Genomic DNA, 17,500 nt, shown 5'->3' with positions numbered 1-17,500 from the left:
GCCAAAATTATTTGTTTGAATAGCCTAGACAAGGAAAGGAGTCTCAAAGCATTATATTGCTCTTTCCGGCCAAGCATTGGACAAGGATGTGCACATTTACAAATGTCTAATTAAATTAAAAAAGTTCATCAATGAAGTTCACAAAAACAACCAAATCGTGTTTTTGCTTGAGCTTCTGCATACTATTTAAACAAAGTACCTAAAATGTAAAAATATCAAATACTTTAAAAATGCTTTAATATCAAAAACCGTTTTTCAATGCTTTAATAATGAAAAACGTTTTTCAGTTTATTTCTGTTTGCAGATATGGACTGAAAAACGAAGTATATTTTTTATAATTTTGTAAAACACAAGTTCCTCATTATTATGCTTTCTAAATTAGCAAAATTGATGACTAGGTTTAAGATTCTCAAAGTTTGTCTAAATTTTTAGCTGTGACATGTTAGTACGACACCATTAATATATAAATATTGACATCTTTTTGTTACAAAGCACATAAATATGGCCTTGTTTAAATTTTTGAAATTACCACATTAGGTCAATAATATAATTTTATTTGTAACTTAGGCTATTGTATTCTTTGGGGCATCAAACTTTTGGGCTAACTCTTTATAAGACATTCCTTTCCACAGATCTTTTAATGCCTTTGCATTTTCTATGATTTATGAGTTTGATCTTCTAATTTTCTATGATTTGTTTATGAGTTTTTGTTTTATAAGCAGCATCTTTTTGCAATTGATAAAAACAATCAATTATTATTCAAAGGAATACTTTTTTAAAACTTAAATTATAAAGTTCAAATTTCAAAAAAAAATTTAAAAAATATTGACCTGAGAACCAAAAATACTTTTTAAGGTGCCTAAATGTTCAAGTTGAGGCTTCTGATATGAAGATAAAGATGCTTCAAAATTGTAGAACTATTCAATTAACTCTTGAATTTTAAATAAGAAAAGCATTATTTTATTTTTCTATTATTTTATTTTGATTTTTATATATTTTTTATTCACTCATATCACATGATCAACCCTTGGAATTAGTACCAAAGAGGTTGGAAATAATTTGCCGACTTAGAGGTCCGCATCAGGTTAGCAAAAAAAATTTGATAAAAAGGTTTAACCATAACGCATAGAAACAATATCTACGATTTTTGCTGATCTCAAACACTCTTAGGTTAGCAATATGGTAACATTGTCAAATGTCACCCTAATTCCAAGGGCTGCATTATATACACAAAAATGCATTTTTATATTCATTTTTAACAAACTTACTTTTAACAACAACAGCTGTGATTGTTACAGATTCATTTGATAAAGAAGCAATTGCACATTCAAATTCAAAAGGACAAAAATCTGCAGAGGTATTAAGTAATGGTCTTAAAATCTAAAGTTTATATAAAATAATGAGTTAAGGTAAACAATAATTTAACACATTTTACATTTTCATAAAAAATAAAAGTTTATTTTACTATAAAGGACATAGAGAAGGTGTAAAGACCCTTTTAAAAATATTTTTTTTAGTGTGTGTGATTATATATATATATATATATATATATATATATATATATATATATATATATATATATATATATATATATATATATATATATATGTATATATATATATATATATATATATATAAATATAAATATATATATATATATATATATATATATATATATATATATATATATATATATATATATATATATATAAGTATATATATAAATATATAGAACCCTTAGATGTTGTCCGAAAGTTTTTTCCATATTTTGTTGACAAAAAGTAAAAATTAAAATGCAAGACCGGAATTTTTTTTTTTTAATAATGATAGACTGCCTGCCCCAACCAAACCCTCAGTCGATGTAGCAGCACTCCCTTGCGGGTCAGGCTATTTGTCAGTCGATGTAGCAGCACTCCCTTGCGAGTCAGGCTATTTGTCAGTCGATGTAGCAGCACTCCCTTGCGAGTCAGGCTATAAGATAGTCGATGTAGCAACACTCCGCGCATGATTTACAGTAAAAAAAATAAAAACATTTTATTAAAAAAAATTAAAATAAAAACATTGTTTATATTGTTAAAAACATTCAAAATGTTTTAAAAACATTCAGAATATTTTTAAAAACATTCTGGTCAATTAAATTTGCGTTTTTGTGGTTTTTTTAAAAAACGATTAATTTGTAATTAAATTAATAGTTTTTACTTTCGTCCAACACGGAAATGTTGGACGAAAGTTAAAAGTAATTAAAAGTGACGTATATGTTGGCGTAAGAATCACTTTTTTCCTTCCGCTCTTCCCAAAGCCAACAAACTATAGATCTATATATATATATATATATTTATAAGTATATATATAAATATATATATATATATATATATATATATTTATATATATATATATATATATATATGTCTATATATATATAATATACATATATATCACGAAAATAAAAAACACATCTCAACTTCTCATAGTAATTGTGTTAATAAGAAAAAACTAAAAAAGTTCAGAAGAGGAAGTAATCCACTGTTAAGGATGGTAGCTTTCCAAGAAAGAAAATGGAAATAGAAACCCAATGTAATTTCTTAAACCAAGTAAACTGACCATCTTTTGGATAGAGTAATCATTGTCCTGAGTCCAAAATGTTGCATAAATGGTGTGAAAAAATTTCAAGTATCTCATAGAACTATCAAACAAAAAATAACATCTTGAGAATAAAGATAAAAATAATTTAAAAAACATGGAAAGTTTGAAAGATGATTTAAGTTAATCTAAGCAATCAGTAACTATTGCCAATATTGGCAAAAAATGGGTACAAATTGTTACAAAAATTGTAAAACTGGTAAAAAATTACCTGAGCTAATCCAGCTATAAACGAGCTGCATGATAGTGAGGAGAGGAAAAGAAATTTAATTGTGTTCAGAATTTCAGAATCCACCCAAACAGACCTGACAACTAAAAGAAAATGAAAATGAAAAAACGATAGCAAATGTTTTTGATTTTATTTGCAAATCAGAAATTAAACCACTTTATACTAGAAGACTTAAATCATAGGAAAAGACGAAACCTGGCCCAATATTAGTGGAACTAAATGAAACATCCATTAGAAATCCAGTTATTTTAGCATCGAAGAAATAGCAATGATCATAAAAAGGTTTATTTCTGTCCAAATCAAACTGATACAGAAAGACAACTCGATTTTACGCTGCAACAAGAAAGAAACAGACTTGATACAAATCTTGAAACAAACAATAGATTTTTTGAAGCATTGTTACCTTATATTTCAGAACTTGAGTGTATTTATTTGAATGCTCCCATACTAGAAAATAAGTTAGACAAATTGAAAATTCCGATTAGTATGCATCATCCAAAAATCATTAGAGTAAGTGAAACTTGGTTAAATAATAACTTAGTTGTTGAACTTATAGGGTACAATACATAAAGGTGTGATAGAACTAGTGACCACAGAGGCAACAGTGTATGCTTATATATAGAAAACTCAATAGATTCATATAAATTTTTCAATACTGGTTTTAAGATTAGCAAGATTAAGTCTGGGCTGTATACTTTGGCCAAAACAAGTACCAAGTTTGATGTCTCTACAGATCAAATTATGTTGTTGATATGGTCGATATGGCTAATGCTTTTGAGGTTGCTATGTCAACGTTAAGGGTTTTATTTTTATGAAATTTTTAGCTATGGGTGGTTTTAATTTCCCAGCCATTAAGTGGTCCAGTGGTAGTAAAATATCTATTTCCGAAGACAATGGCATTGAACATAAATTATTTATTACTTTAAATAATACTTTTCTTTATCAATATATAAACATACCAACATACCAATTGGCTACTCGTTTTTTCTCTAATATACTAAACCTAATATTCACAACTGAATCTGGTAGTGTGTATGGTGTTGACGCAAGTTTTGTGCTTAGTATTATAATCAAAGGTCATAGATTTATCTTTTTAAATTTTGCCTTGAAAAACAATATCAGCAGATTAGCTCATAGTAATTACAAGTTTATATCTCCAAAACTGACTTTAGTAAAATTTCTGATTATATGTCTAATATTGATTGGGTGAAGTTCTATGAAACAAAGTCTGTGCAGGACAAGTATAACGAGTTAATTTACCATAAAACCAAGCCATTGCTTGCAAAAAAATTAGAATCTATTATAAGAGAAAAAATTGAAACATCTTTACAAAAACAATTTATTGACAACCCAAAAGCATGTATTTGTAAAAGAAGTTATTAATATTAGACCATCTACACACTATATATTTTTTAAACTTAAATTGAACAAATATCTTATCACTGATCACACTGCTGTATCTATACATAAAAAACTACTTAATTAAATAACTCATTTAAAAGTGGTATTTTCCCAGATATTTTCAAAGTTACCAAAAATTATTTCAATATTTAAAAAAGGCTCTCTACTAGATTTCACTAATAACCGACGCACCTCCCTGCTTTCTAATATAGGTAAACTCTTTTAGAAGGCAATGCATAATAGTTTCTATGCTTTTCTTGAAAAATTTAATTGTTTTTACACCCATCAGTTTGGATTTTGTGGCAATCACTCCACAACTCATGCTCTCCTTGAAATGAATGAACTCATTAAAAAAGCAATTGATGATAAATATTTTGCATGTGGTGTATTTGTCGATTTACAGAAAGCATTTGATACAGTATATCATTCAATTTTCTTGAAAAAATTACAATATTGTGGGATCAGAGGCATATCCCTTGGTTTACTACATATTTAAACAAAAGAACACAATTTGTTTCTATTAATGACTTAAAATCTACCTTTGTAAAATATTCTAATGGCGTCCCTCAGGGTTCAGTACTTGGACCATTGCTTTTCTTTCTTTATATTAATGATCTTCATACATCCATTAAGTTTGCTACTGTTTACCACTTTGTTGATGATACTAATCTAATGCTAATTAATAAATCCCTTAACAAACACATTAACCATCTTGCCAACCTAGTTCAGTGGCTTTGCTCCAACAAACTTTTTCTAAACTCTAATAAAACTGAACTCATTATCTTTAAATCAAATGAAACAAAAATCTATAAACATATGAACTTTAGATTAAGTGACAAAAAAATTGAACCTGTTAACTCAATTAAATATCTTGGTATAAAAATTGATTCAAATCTTTTCTTTTTATTCCACTTTAAAGACTTAGCAATAAAACTAAGTAGATCTAATGGCATGTTAGCCAAAATTTGCCATTAAGTTAATCTTTAGACACTCTTAAATATATACCATGCTATTTATGGCTCACATCTTAGATATACATGGCAAGTATAGGGGCAGTTTCATTAACAAGCTCTTATTAGATTATCCCACCTCCAAAACAAGGTTTTAAAAACTATTTATTTTCAGAATATTAAATTTAATCCTATTGTGCTTTATGTAACTTCTAAAGTATTCAAACTATGTGACTAGATTCAACTTTTAAACAGTCAATTTGTCTGGAACCAACAGCACAATAATTTACCTTTAACTTTCATCAATTTCTTTTCCAAAAGTGCCAACACTTGTTATCACTTTCGTTCCAATAGTATTTTAAACCTGTCATTCTCTAAACACTGCTCTTATAAATTTATTAAATATCATAGCATTAAAACTTGGAAAAGCATTCCTTATGAACTAAAAGCTCTCAATTCATTCTCAACCTTAAAAACTAGTTTATTATACTTTTTATTACAAAAATATAGTTAATGTTTATAATTTCTATAATCAATTTTTGTTGTCTTTAGTGTTGTTTTTTTTTTATTTCTATTATATAGTTTGTTGTCATTAATATTGCTTATTGTTGTTTTTATAAATATTTACATTACTATTATTAACTACTTTTAACCTTTATTACTAATATTATTATTGTTATTATTATTTTACAACGTTATTTTTAAGTTATAAAGTTTATTATTGTTATTATAAATTGTGAAAATTAGCATTATCTTTATTTTAATTAGATATTATTAACATTAGTAGGTGATTACTTTATATTAGTAAATTTACTATTTGCAATCATCCTTGAATGTAAAATCTTAATTCAGAAATAAATGATTGATTGATTGTAAAAGGGAAATCACGCACCACAAATTTTTTAGAAACTCTAGACTTTATTTCTTTTTTCATCATCATCATTATTATGTTTATTTTGTTTTTTTCATCATCATCATTATTATCACTATCATCATTATTTAGAGGTGATTCTGTGTGTATGGTGTAAGGGAAGGGTGGGGGTGGGGGTTAGCGAAGGGAAGAGGAGAGGGAGGAAAGAAGCATGTGTAGGGTTAACCTCAACCCCCCTCTACTACAGAGAATTGCCTCTGAATGATGATAGTAGTGCGGGTGCACACACCCTTCTTTAGGGAGTACCCTCCACTCAAAGTAAATGATTTTCAAGTCATGGTTGAATTTTTGAGGAATATAGTCTTATAGCTGGGTATTTGACACATTTTAAGTTTGCTTCCTCTCCCCCTACCCCCCTACCCCCCCTCCCTACTTCCTATTTTAATTCTAGAATCGCCAGTCATCATTGTCATTATTAATAATAGAAGTATTCTAAAATAACACACTACATGCAATAAATTATATGAACAAAAAAACTGCTGCTAATGTTCAATGTTGCTAAACAGCAACAATTATATTTGCCCTAGCATTATTTTTTTAGCTATATACGCAGACTTTAATTTTCAAACTTTTAAAACAGCTAAACTATGATAATAAACAAAAGATAAAATAATGGAACAGTTTTAATTGATTATCAGGTAGGGGTAGCTAATGTTACACATACTTTATCCTTACAAAAACAACCTGAAAGAATTGTAAATATACCCAACCTTATGTGAGAATATCTAAAAGATCGTTAAAGTAAATTAAAAAGAGAATAGGGCCAAGAATAGAACCTTGAGGAACTGCTGAAGTTACAGGATATGAAAAAGAGTGCTGTCTATCAAGGACAACTTTTATACTACAATTGTTAAGGGAAGATTCAATAATCTTAAAGATGTTATCTGATACACTGTAAGAAGAAGACGAAAGCTTATGGAAAAGACCAGCATGCTTAACTTTTTCAAAAGCTTTAGAAATATCATAAGAATTGCCTTAACCTCTTCACATTCATTGAATGCATAATAAAACCCATCAGTTATTACTTTAGCAACTCAGTTGTAAAATGAGGAGATCAAAATCCATATTGATGATCAGAAAATAAGTTATTAGATTCAAGATGAGAGATTCAGTGATTGTTATTTTAAAACTGTAAAACCTTGCTTATGATAGGAAGAAGACAAATGGGACGGTAGTTAGATGAGTCAGATTGCTCTACAGAGTTTTTGAAAATAGGGATTACAGATGCATCTTTCCAGCAGGCTGGAAAACAAGGCTCTGATAGGTACTTATTAAATAGTTTTTAAAGTATAGATGATAGCTCCAGAGAACACTTCTGCAAGGCTATAACAGGTATGACGCAACTAGTGGAATCATGAGATGATATTGATGAAATGCTCTTGGCAAATAATTCAACTTAGTCTTTTGGTGAGGTGACAAAATCTGAACCACACAAGTCAGGTGGATTTATTATAGATTCTCCAGAAGTCATGAAAGCCAAATTTTTGAGATGAAATATGAGATTTCTAGCAATAGTAAACAGATGTCTGTTTCTTTTGGAGAACTTTTTTGCTGATAGATATGGAAGTAATGGTTTTGATTGGAAATTGCAGCAGCACAATTAGATGAAAACCATAGAGAAGAGTGAGGCTTGGCTTAAAATTGTTGAAAGACAACAAAAGATTCATTGCCAGCCTGAATCCAAGAAGTTATTTAAGAAGCACATTGCTCAGTTGGAAGATGAAAGATTTCTACCCAAGAGCCATTATGATAAAAATCACGGAAAGAAAATTACACACTTTTACTTTTTTTATTTTACTTTTTTTTATCAAGTAGAGTATTATTATTACTTTAAGTTTTAGATTTGGTATTTTTTACGTAAAATTTGGTTAGGAAAATTGTTTGCCAAATGTTAGGAAACTTGTAAAAGCGTATTGTTTGTTTATTGATTTTTTTAAATTAACTATTGGTTTAAACATTTACATAAAGTCTTACATGAGTTACTTTTTTTTAATTAAAAACTTTTACATAAAGTCTTACATCAATTTTCAAAGAACCTTTTGTAGAAGCTTTAACCATTAACTTTGTAAAATGACCAGAAGTTAAAACCACTTGTTTTAAAACATAACCATCTGAAAGTTGGCAAAACTTTGTTGTAGTAGTGTTTAACAGGGATACATCAAACCCATATGACAATCTAAGAAGATCTAAATGAAGTTTGTTTAAAGAACATAAAAAAATAATATATATCATATATACTATTAGGTAATATATGTAATAATATGAACTTATATAACTAATATGTGTGAACATAAAGATCAGAATTTGGTACACACTATCTCTCTACTTCAATGGTTTCTTAGGATACCTAAAATGTATATGTGCCAGATACCTAGCTAAGATTATTCTATCAGTTTTTTTTATCAGATATATATATATATATATATATATATATATATATATATATATATATATATATATATATATATATATATATATATATATATATTTCTATCAGATATATATATATATATATATATATATACACATATATATAAAATATATATATATATACATAATACATATATATATATTTATATATATATATATATATGTATACACATAATTGTAACTGCATCCTACAAAATAGAATATTTAATGTTCTTAAAAGATAATATGAACTAAGAAGCAACTAGGTACTGAATCAATAAAAAAGTGTCATAAAGTTTTAATATATGTGTATATATACTTAATATATATGTGAATATATATATATATATATATATATATATATATATATATATATATATATATATATATATATATATATATATATATATATATATATATATATGTATATATATATATATATTAAAAAGTAAAAATTTTCTTTTATGTCCTATTAATATTTTGTATTCAGTATTTATTATTAGATATTTTTTTGCAAAGTTGATTGCATTGTTAGGCATTTTTTCACTAATTGAAGGATAAAAATCATTGATTTCGAAAACTGAAAATTTGTAAAGACATTTATCTTTAATTTTCAAAAACCAATCAGGGACATTTAAAGTGCTTTGCCGTTAGTTAATAACTTACTTCAGAGTTCAATGTTCATTTTTGATAAAATAATTTTGCTTATTCTTCCTATCTCATTTTTTGCTGGATTCAAAAGTCGTACTGTAGGGTTATTGGCAAAATTTTCTTAATGATCTTTAAAAGTAAAAAATACTCAGAAGATCTATTTATCTTGATTTTATTATAAACATTACGGTTTTGCAAAACATGCTTGCCTTTATTTAGTGTATCTTTTAATATTGGGTCAGCTTTCTTGTAGGTGGCAGTAATAGCATTTTTTAAAAGGTAGTTCTATTCTACTTTGGATAACTTATACATATTTGATGTTTTGTCAGCTTTTATACAAGTTCTATTTGACATTTGTACTAATTTTACATCATTTTTTATATTATCTTGAAACGTGTTTTTGACTTTTCTAAACTTTATTGTTTTAATTAGATATATTATATCTTTCAAGAAAGGAGACATTTCTTTTACTTGAAGTAGACATTTGGTTGAATTTATTCCGCAGCCTATACAGTCCTTATTATCTTTGTATGCTAAATTATTGTTGATAAAATAAAATGCTTTCTATTTCATTTTTTTCAAAAACCATTCGCTTTTCTTGAGTAGCTTTTATTTGTAGTCTTTTTCCAATGGTATGAGAAACTTTAAGTAGTATTAATGATGTTGTTTTTCATTTAAACAAAACTTAAATATTTATTGCTCTATTATAGTAATATTGAGTTATGTTTTATGTTTGAGAGTTTTTGCATTATTTTAATATAATTTAATACATAAATAACCAATCAATATGTATATACATATATATATATATATATATATATATATATATATATATATATATATATATATATATATATATATTTATATATATATATATGTATATATATACATACATATATATATATACATATACATATACATATATATATATATATATATATATATACATATACACATATATATACATATAAATATATATATATATATATATATATATATATATATACATATACATGTTCATATATATATACATATACATGTTCATATATATATATATATATAATATATATATATATATATATATATATATATATATATATATATATATATATATATATATATATATATATATATATATATATATATATATATATATATAATCAGTAAAAAGTTGTTTAACTCAGTTTTAACAGTTTCGTAACAAAAAACGAAAATAGTTGTAACTTAACTTGAAAAAAATAGAGCTCTAAAATGAACTTAAATTGGAATAGTACCCAACTATGTTCTCTGAATACAATTGTAAACAATCAGCGCATGCAAGCTGATAGACTTGCTAAAAGAATTGTTGTTAGGGTTAAAAGTTTATAGAAAGGTTCTCAAAAAATGAGTTCAAAGGATGATACCAAAATAATAAAGTGTCTTATGCTACCAAAAAAATTGTATCAATTATTTTCTTCCCATCATTCTAACACAATCCAAACACCTGCACATTTCAAACATCTGATTTCACTTATGGGGCTCACAGTGGCTTGTAAATTTTAACTCCATCAAAACTCAGTTATTTACTGCAAATAACTATTGCAGTACTGTTAACATGTCTATATTAATAAATGGAAATCCTCTTACTGAGTTCTCTTATTTACATCTTGAATTATTGTTTAATAATGATTTTCATGGAAACTATGTAAAAAATCAATTGCTAAATTAGCATCTGCTAAGGTTGCTTCTCTTTATTATGCTGGCCATTTTCTCTCTCCTGAATTTATTCTCTACTTCTACAAATCTCTTTTTCATCCCTGCATGAAATACTGTTGTCATACTTGGGCTGGTTCTTCTAATGATGCTCTTTCTCTTCTGTACAAGGTTCAAAAATGCATTGTAAACGTAGTTGGACCTACTATAGGTTCAAGCCTTCATCATAATAAGCCATCATCATAAAGATCATCAAGGGAGCTATCAGCTCTTTATTACCATTAACTAAATCTCATATTACCATTATACCATATTACCATATTACCATTAACTAATACCATATCATAATACCATATTACCATTAACTAAATCTCATTCTTGCTTGATTCGTCATTCAGCAAAGTCTCATTTTTTCACTGCATCTGTCCTTGCATGCTACAAAAACTTTTATTCATCTATCTTTTTTCCCTGCACTTCAACCTTTTGGAACTCTCTTCCATCTTCAAGTTTTCCTGACTCATACAACCTTAAACTTCTTAAGTCTTCTACCAACCGTTTCCTTGCTCTATAACTTTATTCTATTTTATAGTAACTCCTAACTTAAAGTGTTTTCTTGCAGCTTTGTTGGAAGTGAATTAGAATAAAAAAAATAAAAATTTTACCACAAATAATTTGCAATCTCCTCATATAGTTAAATTTGATACCATTATTTGATACATGTTAAGTTGACTTCGCCCATTTGGCGAAGTCAACTTAACAAACTAAAATTAGATAAGACTTAATGATGAACTTAACAATGAAACTTAAGAATAAACTAAAAGATAACTTTAAACTCAATCAACTCTTTCAACATGTTGTCCACAGAGATACTGTTCATTGTATTAATGTCAACCAAGAAATTTTTATCAATCGAGTCAAAAAAAAACTTTGATGGACAAAAAACAAACAGGTAGATGCAAGAAAGTTTAAAACCATTACCTCAACACAGCCAATAACAACTACAACTAAAATAAAACAACAGTCAATAAGATAGTCAACTCCAAACCGAACAAAGTGTCAGATATATATTAACTGTTAAACCCAAAATCACCACCTTTAACTTTTTTCAAGCTGTTTGTATATGCTGCTTGGATTTTAACTCCAACAAAACGCAGCAATTTACTGCAAATAACTATTTCAATATTGTTGATTGCCTTTTCTGCCAAGCTTGAGCCGCTCTGCAAGCCATGATAAGCCATCATCTAGTTTGATCAACCAACACTCATTCTTGCTTGTTTTGTCATACAACAAAGTTGCATCCTTGTACAGTATCTGCTCCTCCATGCTATAAAAATTATTTTTTTATCTAGTTTATTTCCTTGCCTATCAACAAAACCTCAAAACTCTCACCAACCTTCATGCTATCTTTACTTATTCAACCTACAACTTTTTAAGTCTTAATTTAATCATTGTATATACCCCAGTATTTAATTTTAAATTTAACATATATAAAACCCTGCTCAATCTTATAACTTTGCCAGGCCAGGGCCGGGTTTGTAAAAAGTCCCATTTTTAGCCAGGGTCACACTAACTGAAATCTATAAAAATGCTCATTAAAAAGTTGTGTTTTTCTACAATAAATGGATCTCCATGAAAAAAATCTCTAAACCAAATAATAAAATGAGAAAATACCAAAGAAAAGATGGTCAAGTTACAACAGCTGCAACTTTTCTGCTGATGATGCCGATGAATCAATTCACAGTTGTCGATGTTAATCTGTTTTCTCAAGGAAGGAATATATTGATTGTTAACTGGATCAAAGATTAACTAGAAAGTTGTACTAGGAAGCAAGAACTGTGTTCTTAAGATTATAGAGAGAAAAATAACAAGAAATGCATAATTTAAAATAACAATAAAAAAAACAACTTAATATTAGGAATAACTGGCTTAAAAATAAATAAATGCATTTGTCTTTTGCAAAAGTGAAAAAAGAGATTGTTAGTAACTTGCTTAGATACAACACTGCAGTCACTGCATTTGTGATTAAAAGCTTCTTCATAGAAAAATACTATACTATGCTTGCAGGCAGTTAACTCAATGATGTCATTTCCATGACATCATTGAATTGGTTTTCTACAAATGTAGCTTTCCAAAAAGCCATGCTTATGTACAGTGCAAGAGTGCAGTGTTTTTATTCAAACATCAGTTAAAATACTCAACAGACTTATCTGCCAAACTTAAAAGATTTATCCATTTTGGTTTTGCGATTTATATTAAAAAATGGCTTACCTACAAAGTTTATTTTTTATTTTTTATTGCTTCTACAAAATGATTTTTTTGACCATTAAAGCTCTTCAGAATGGTAAAAATAATGATTTAACTATAAAACTATTAGATATATACAATATGATAAAACTGATGAAAAAAGTTTTAGTTGTATCTACACAACATGGAGCATCTACAAACAAGAAATATATTCAAAATTTAGATGTTATTGGTCAATTTTGTCTTAATCATTGCCTACATCTTGGAGTATGTGAGACACTTTATAAAAAAAAAAACATGATACTGAAAACTTGAGCGATGCCTGTGATGACAATAATAATAAAAATGATTCTTTTGACAAAGGCACCAATTTTGAAGTTATTATTGATGAATATGATATTGACTACAATGATTTACTTAAGAAGACTTGAGCGATGCCTGTGATGACAATAATAATAAAAATGATTCTTTTGACAAAGGCACCAATTTTGAAGTTATTATTGATGAATATGATATTGACTACAATGATTTACTTAAGAAGATTTACTCAAGCAAGTTAATAAAATACATCAAACTGTCAAGTGTTCAAAATCAGGTTTTTCAATCAAACGCCAAAGCTCTACTTAAAAAAGAAATTGAACTTCATCTTGATGTAAAAAATTGCTGGAACACAATACCAATAATGTTTGAGCCATTTATAAAGGCAGAGACAACGAATTTGAGAAATTTTAATAGAATTTAGGGCAGATTTAAGTTTAGTCAATAATATAGACTTTGATGTCTTCAAAGTTTTACTAGAGGTAATAAAACCTGTTAAACTAACTATAGAGAATCTTAGTAGATGCAACACTGTTGAGCACTGGTCCATAATCCATAAGATAAGTTTCTTCAGTTCTTGTATTCAGTTCTTGTATTTTTTGAAATACTCTAACAGTAAAGTTTATGTTAGGATATAAAGTATTAGAAAAAATTGTACTTTCATGTGCATAATACAAGAAGAAGGGGGGGGGGAGGGCAATAAAAGTAGGGGGTGTAAATTTTAAAAACAGTAAAACAGCTGTTAACAGCTGTTTTTTTAAAACAGCTGATTTACTGTTTAAAAATTTTAAAAAAACAAATGAAAGTGTAAATGAAATTATGGAATGAGAATTCGTTCAACGTTTTCATCCCTGCAAAATGTATAATATAAATTCAAAATCTGATAAAATAAGAAATGAAGAGTGGCTGAACAAAAGTTTTGAAAAACAATTGGATTCTAATTTAAATTCTACTTTTATTGATGATGCAATAATATAACTAAAGCATCTTGTCTGAATAAGAAATTGTAAATGTAGATTTAGATAGCTGAATAGAAACATACCATTAACGTTATAAAATAGTTGTTTAACTCCTAAGCAATTAACTACTTTTAACTCATATTTCAAAATAGTTTCTATATTTCTGATTAAATTCTGGATAATACAAAAATATTTGTATTTTGCATCCAAATAATAAACCAGAAATTAATCAGTAATATTTCTACTGATCTATTATTAAGAAAATCAGCTGAAACTTTATCAAATAAAACTGTCATTCGTTCTGTCCATATAACAAGTACAAGTGTTTATCAAAGAAGTCCATGGAAAAGTGGGAAACTGTCAATAATCACAATGTTCTCTAGTCAAAAAGGAAAAAGGAAAGACCTAAACAAAAGTATTTTGTTAAATGATCTGAAAAAAAAAGAATAAGAGGCTAAAGTGGTTGAAAATTAAAAGTCTAAAAAATTAAAATATGAAGCAACCTGGGGCTAAAAGAAAACAGCAACAGGATAGAGATTTAAATAAGCAATACAAAAATATTTTTTTTATTAATAAGTAAAAGACCAATATAATTAGAATATCCACTACGCTGCTGTCATTTATGTTATTTTATGCTTATGTTAACAATGCATATTAGTTCATTAAAAAAATTCATTGTTTACTTTGTTTCGAATTCCAGTCTTTATGTAATTTAAAGTTAAAAAACAAAAAAAAAGAATGCCACCTCTTAAACAGAACAAAAAAGTCATTGAATCGGAAAAATTAGTCAGCAAAAAATAAATACAAAAAAGTCATCTAACAAAATAAAGTAAAAAAAGTCAAAGATATAATTTCCATCAAAATCAAAAGAATGATTATTTATTCAAATAAATTAAATAAAATTACAATTAAAATAGTAATACAGTTACACTGAACATAAGATTTATATCAAGTTTTGATCTTACTTATTAGACTTATTTCTTAATTTTCCTTGGTGAGAAAAAAATTACCTGCTTGTGTTGATTTCATTCTTCATGCTTTAGTCATAAAAAGTGAAAAAAGTCTATAGACTTTTTTCTACACTAATTAGATAAAGATGTATATAAAACATAGATAGAGATGTATATAAAACATTAGAGTGGAGCAATTTAAATAATTTTTGGTATTTTTTTAGGTTTGCCTGCTTTAAGGATTGTCTTTTAGTAAAAAAAATAACCTTACTTTTTTCTTTTTTTTTATATTAGATCTTGAGGTTCTTCTAGGGTTAAAGATTTTTGTGAAATTCTAATTCACAAAAATCTAAAAGAAAAAAACTTTTTTCTAAAATATGTCAACCTGGTACTCAAAAGCTGTAAAACAACATTTTAGTATTAAAAATACTTTATGGAATTTTTTTGTTAAAAAAAAACGTTGCAAAATATACCTGATTTAACTTTAATTCAATATATACCTGATTGAACTTTAATTTAAAATGATAATAAAGAATATTTTTAAAATCACCATCCAAACCTAATATTCATGCTTGCATAATTTATTTGCATTAAATAAACAACATTAACAGCTATAAGTAACCATAGTTTAATAATCTTTGCTAATTTTCAACAGCAACTAAATTTTAATTTAATTTATAAAAACAAAACTAAGAAAATCTAAAGAGGAAAGGTAATGCAACAAGAATTATAATATATTTTTATAATTCTTTTATGATTACTGCAGATAAAAATCCAATAAAATTCCATTTAAAAAAAAAGACATTTTCTCTTAATTTTTGTTGTTACAAATGTGTACAACCAGGGATGCAGATTTTCAAAAAGAACTCTAAATTTGAAAGTTACAAAAAGAAATGAATTCTTCCAAAAGAATACTTCCAAGTTTTTGATATCCAGGAGCTCCAAAAGTATAAAAAAAACTTTATGGACAACTATGGGAAAAAAATAGAAACTTTTAGATTAGAGAAACAATCAATTTTTGAACTCAAAAACTTTAAATATAATGGTAGCAAGGACTTGAGGACTACAGACTATGGACACTTTTTTCTTATAGCAGATCATAAGTCAAGCAACATATTTAGAGCTTCTAGATACAAAGAAAAATAGAAGTATAAAGTCAGCATCCTTTTGGGAATCTGCATCCCTGCATACAACTATGTAAAAATGTCAATATTAACAAGCTAATGTGCAAATTTTGGCATATCAATATTGGTTGATGGATGAGCATACCGATTCGGCCCCAATATCTGCATTCTAATATTGGACAAATAATATTGGAGCAAAATTAGCATACTAATACTTGCCGATATTGGTATGCCAATATTGTTTACCAGTATTGGCCCAATATTGCACCATTATTGCACTAATATTTTTTGCTTCTAGGGTAGAGAAATGAAAAAGAATAAAAAAAGGAAAAGAAAATTATAAAAAAGAAAAGAAAAAAAAGTTTAACATACATTTTAACATTATTACTATTTTTAATTAAGGAAGTGAAAACGCAACTATATATATACTTTTTAATAAATGGTACTTGGAAACCCAAAATAACTGCTAATTAAGTAATTCAATACAGTTTTTACTTTTACAATAAGTTTTGCATTTTTTACTTGTTACTCACTAACTTTTCAAAAATAAAAAATAATTATTAGTTGCAAAGACGCATTACAAACTTAAAAAATAATAATGAAAGAAAATTAAACATTTTAATTCATTTATTAAGAAAAGAAAGAAACTAGTTTATTTCTTTTCTAGACAAGAGTAACTCTTCTTTTTCTATAAATGTAAGACTTAATTTAGTTATTTAATATTAAAAAATTAGATTCCATAGTATATTTACATAATAGAGTTATATATTCAATGGAAATATTGTGGTAGTTTTAAAAATAATTATTTAAATACAAACCCTCAAGCAATTTAGTGACCAAATTCCGAATTTCACAAGCAATCTAGAAGCTTATTTTGAAAAAAAGGTTAATTTTGATGTACTTATATGACAACATAAAATTTGTTGGTCAAGTGAAAGAAAAGATAACAAGTATAAACAAATGTCATAAGAAATATTGACTCATAAATTAAAGTTTATACTC

At 26.7% G+C, this 17,500-nt stretch overlaps 1 protein-coding gene across 2 annotated transcripts in view; it reads right to left on the bottom strand.

Moving 5' to 3' along the window:
- The window catches only part of LOC100203405 (uncharacterized), a 203,492-nt gene that overhangs the window by 123,950 nt on the left and 62,042 nt on the right, over nucleotides 1–17,500 (bottom strand). For both annotated transcript variants that reach the window (XM_065804187.1, XM_065804188.1), the window contains exons 6-7: nucleotides 8,171–8,337; nucleotides 1,269–1,380 (exon numbers count right to left, since the gene is read on the bottom strand). In XM_065804187.1, coding sequence (XP_065660259.1) covers nucleotides 1,269–1,380; nucleotides 8,171–8,337 — 279 coding nt within the window. The remainder of the gene's footprint in view (nucleotides 1–1,268; nucleotides 1,381–8,170; nucleotides 8,338–17,500) is intronic.

Source organism: Hydra vulgaris, chromosome 08 (genome assembly GCF_038396675.1).
Source record: "Hydra vulgaris chromosome 08, alternate assembly HydraT2T_AEP".
Classification (NCBI taxonomy): Eukaryota; Metazoa; Cnidaria; class Hydrozoa; order Anthoathecata; family Hydridae; genus Hydra; species Hydra vulgaris.
Note: the sequence above shows the minus strand (reverse complement) of the source record. Positions and strands in the feature narration are given on the sequence as shown.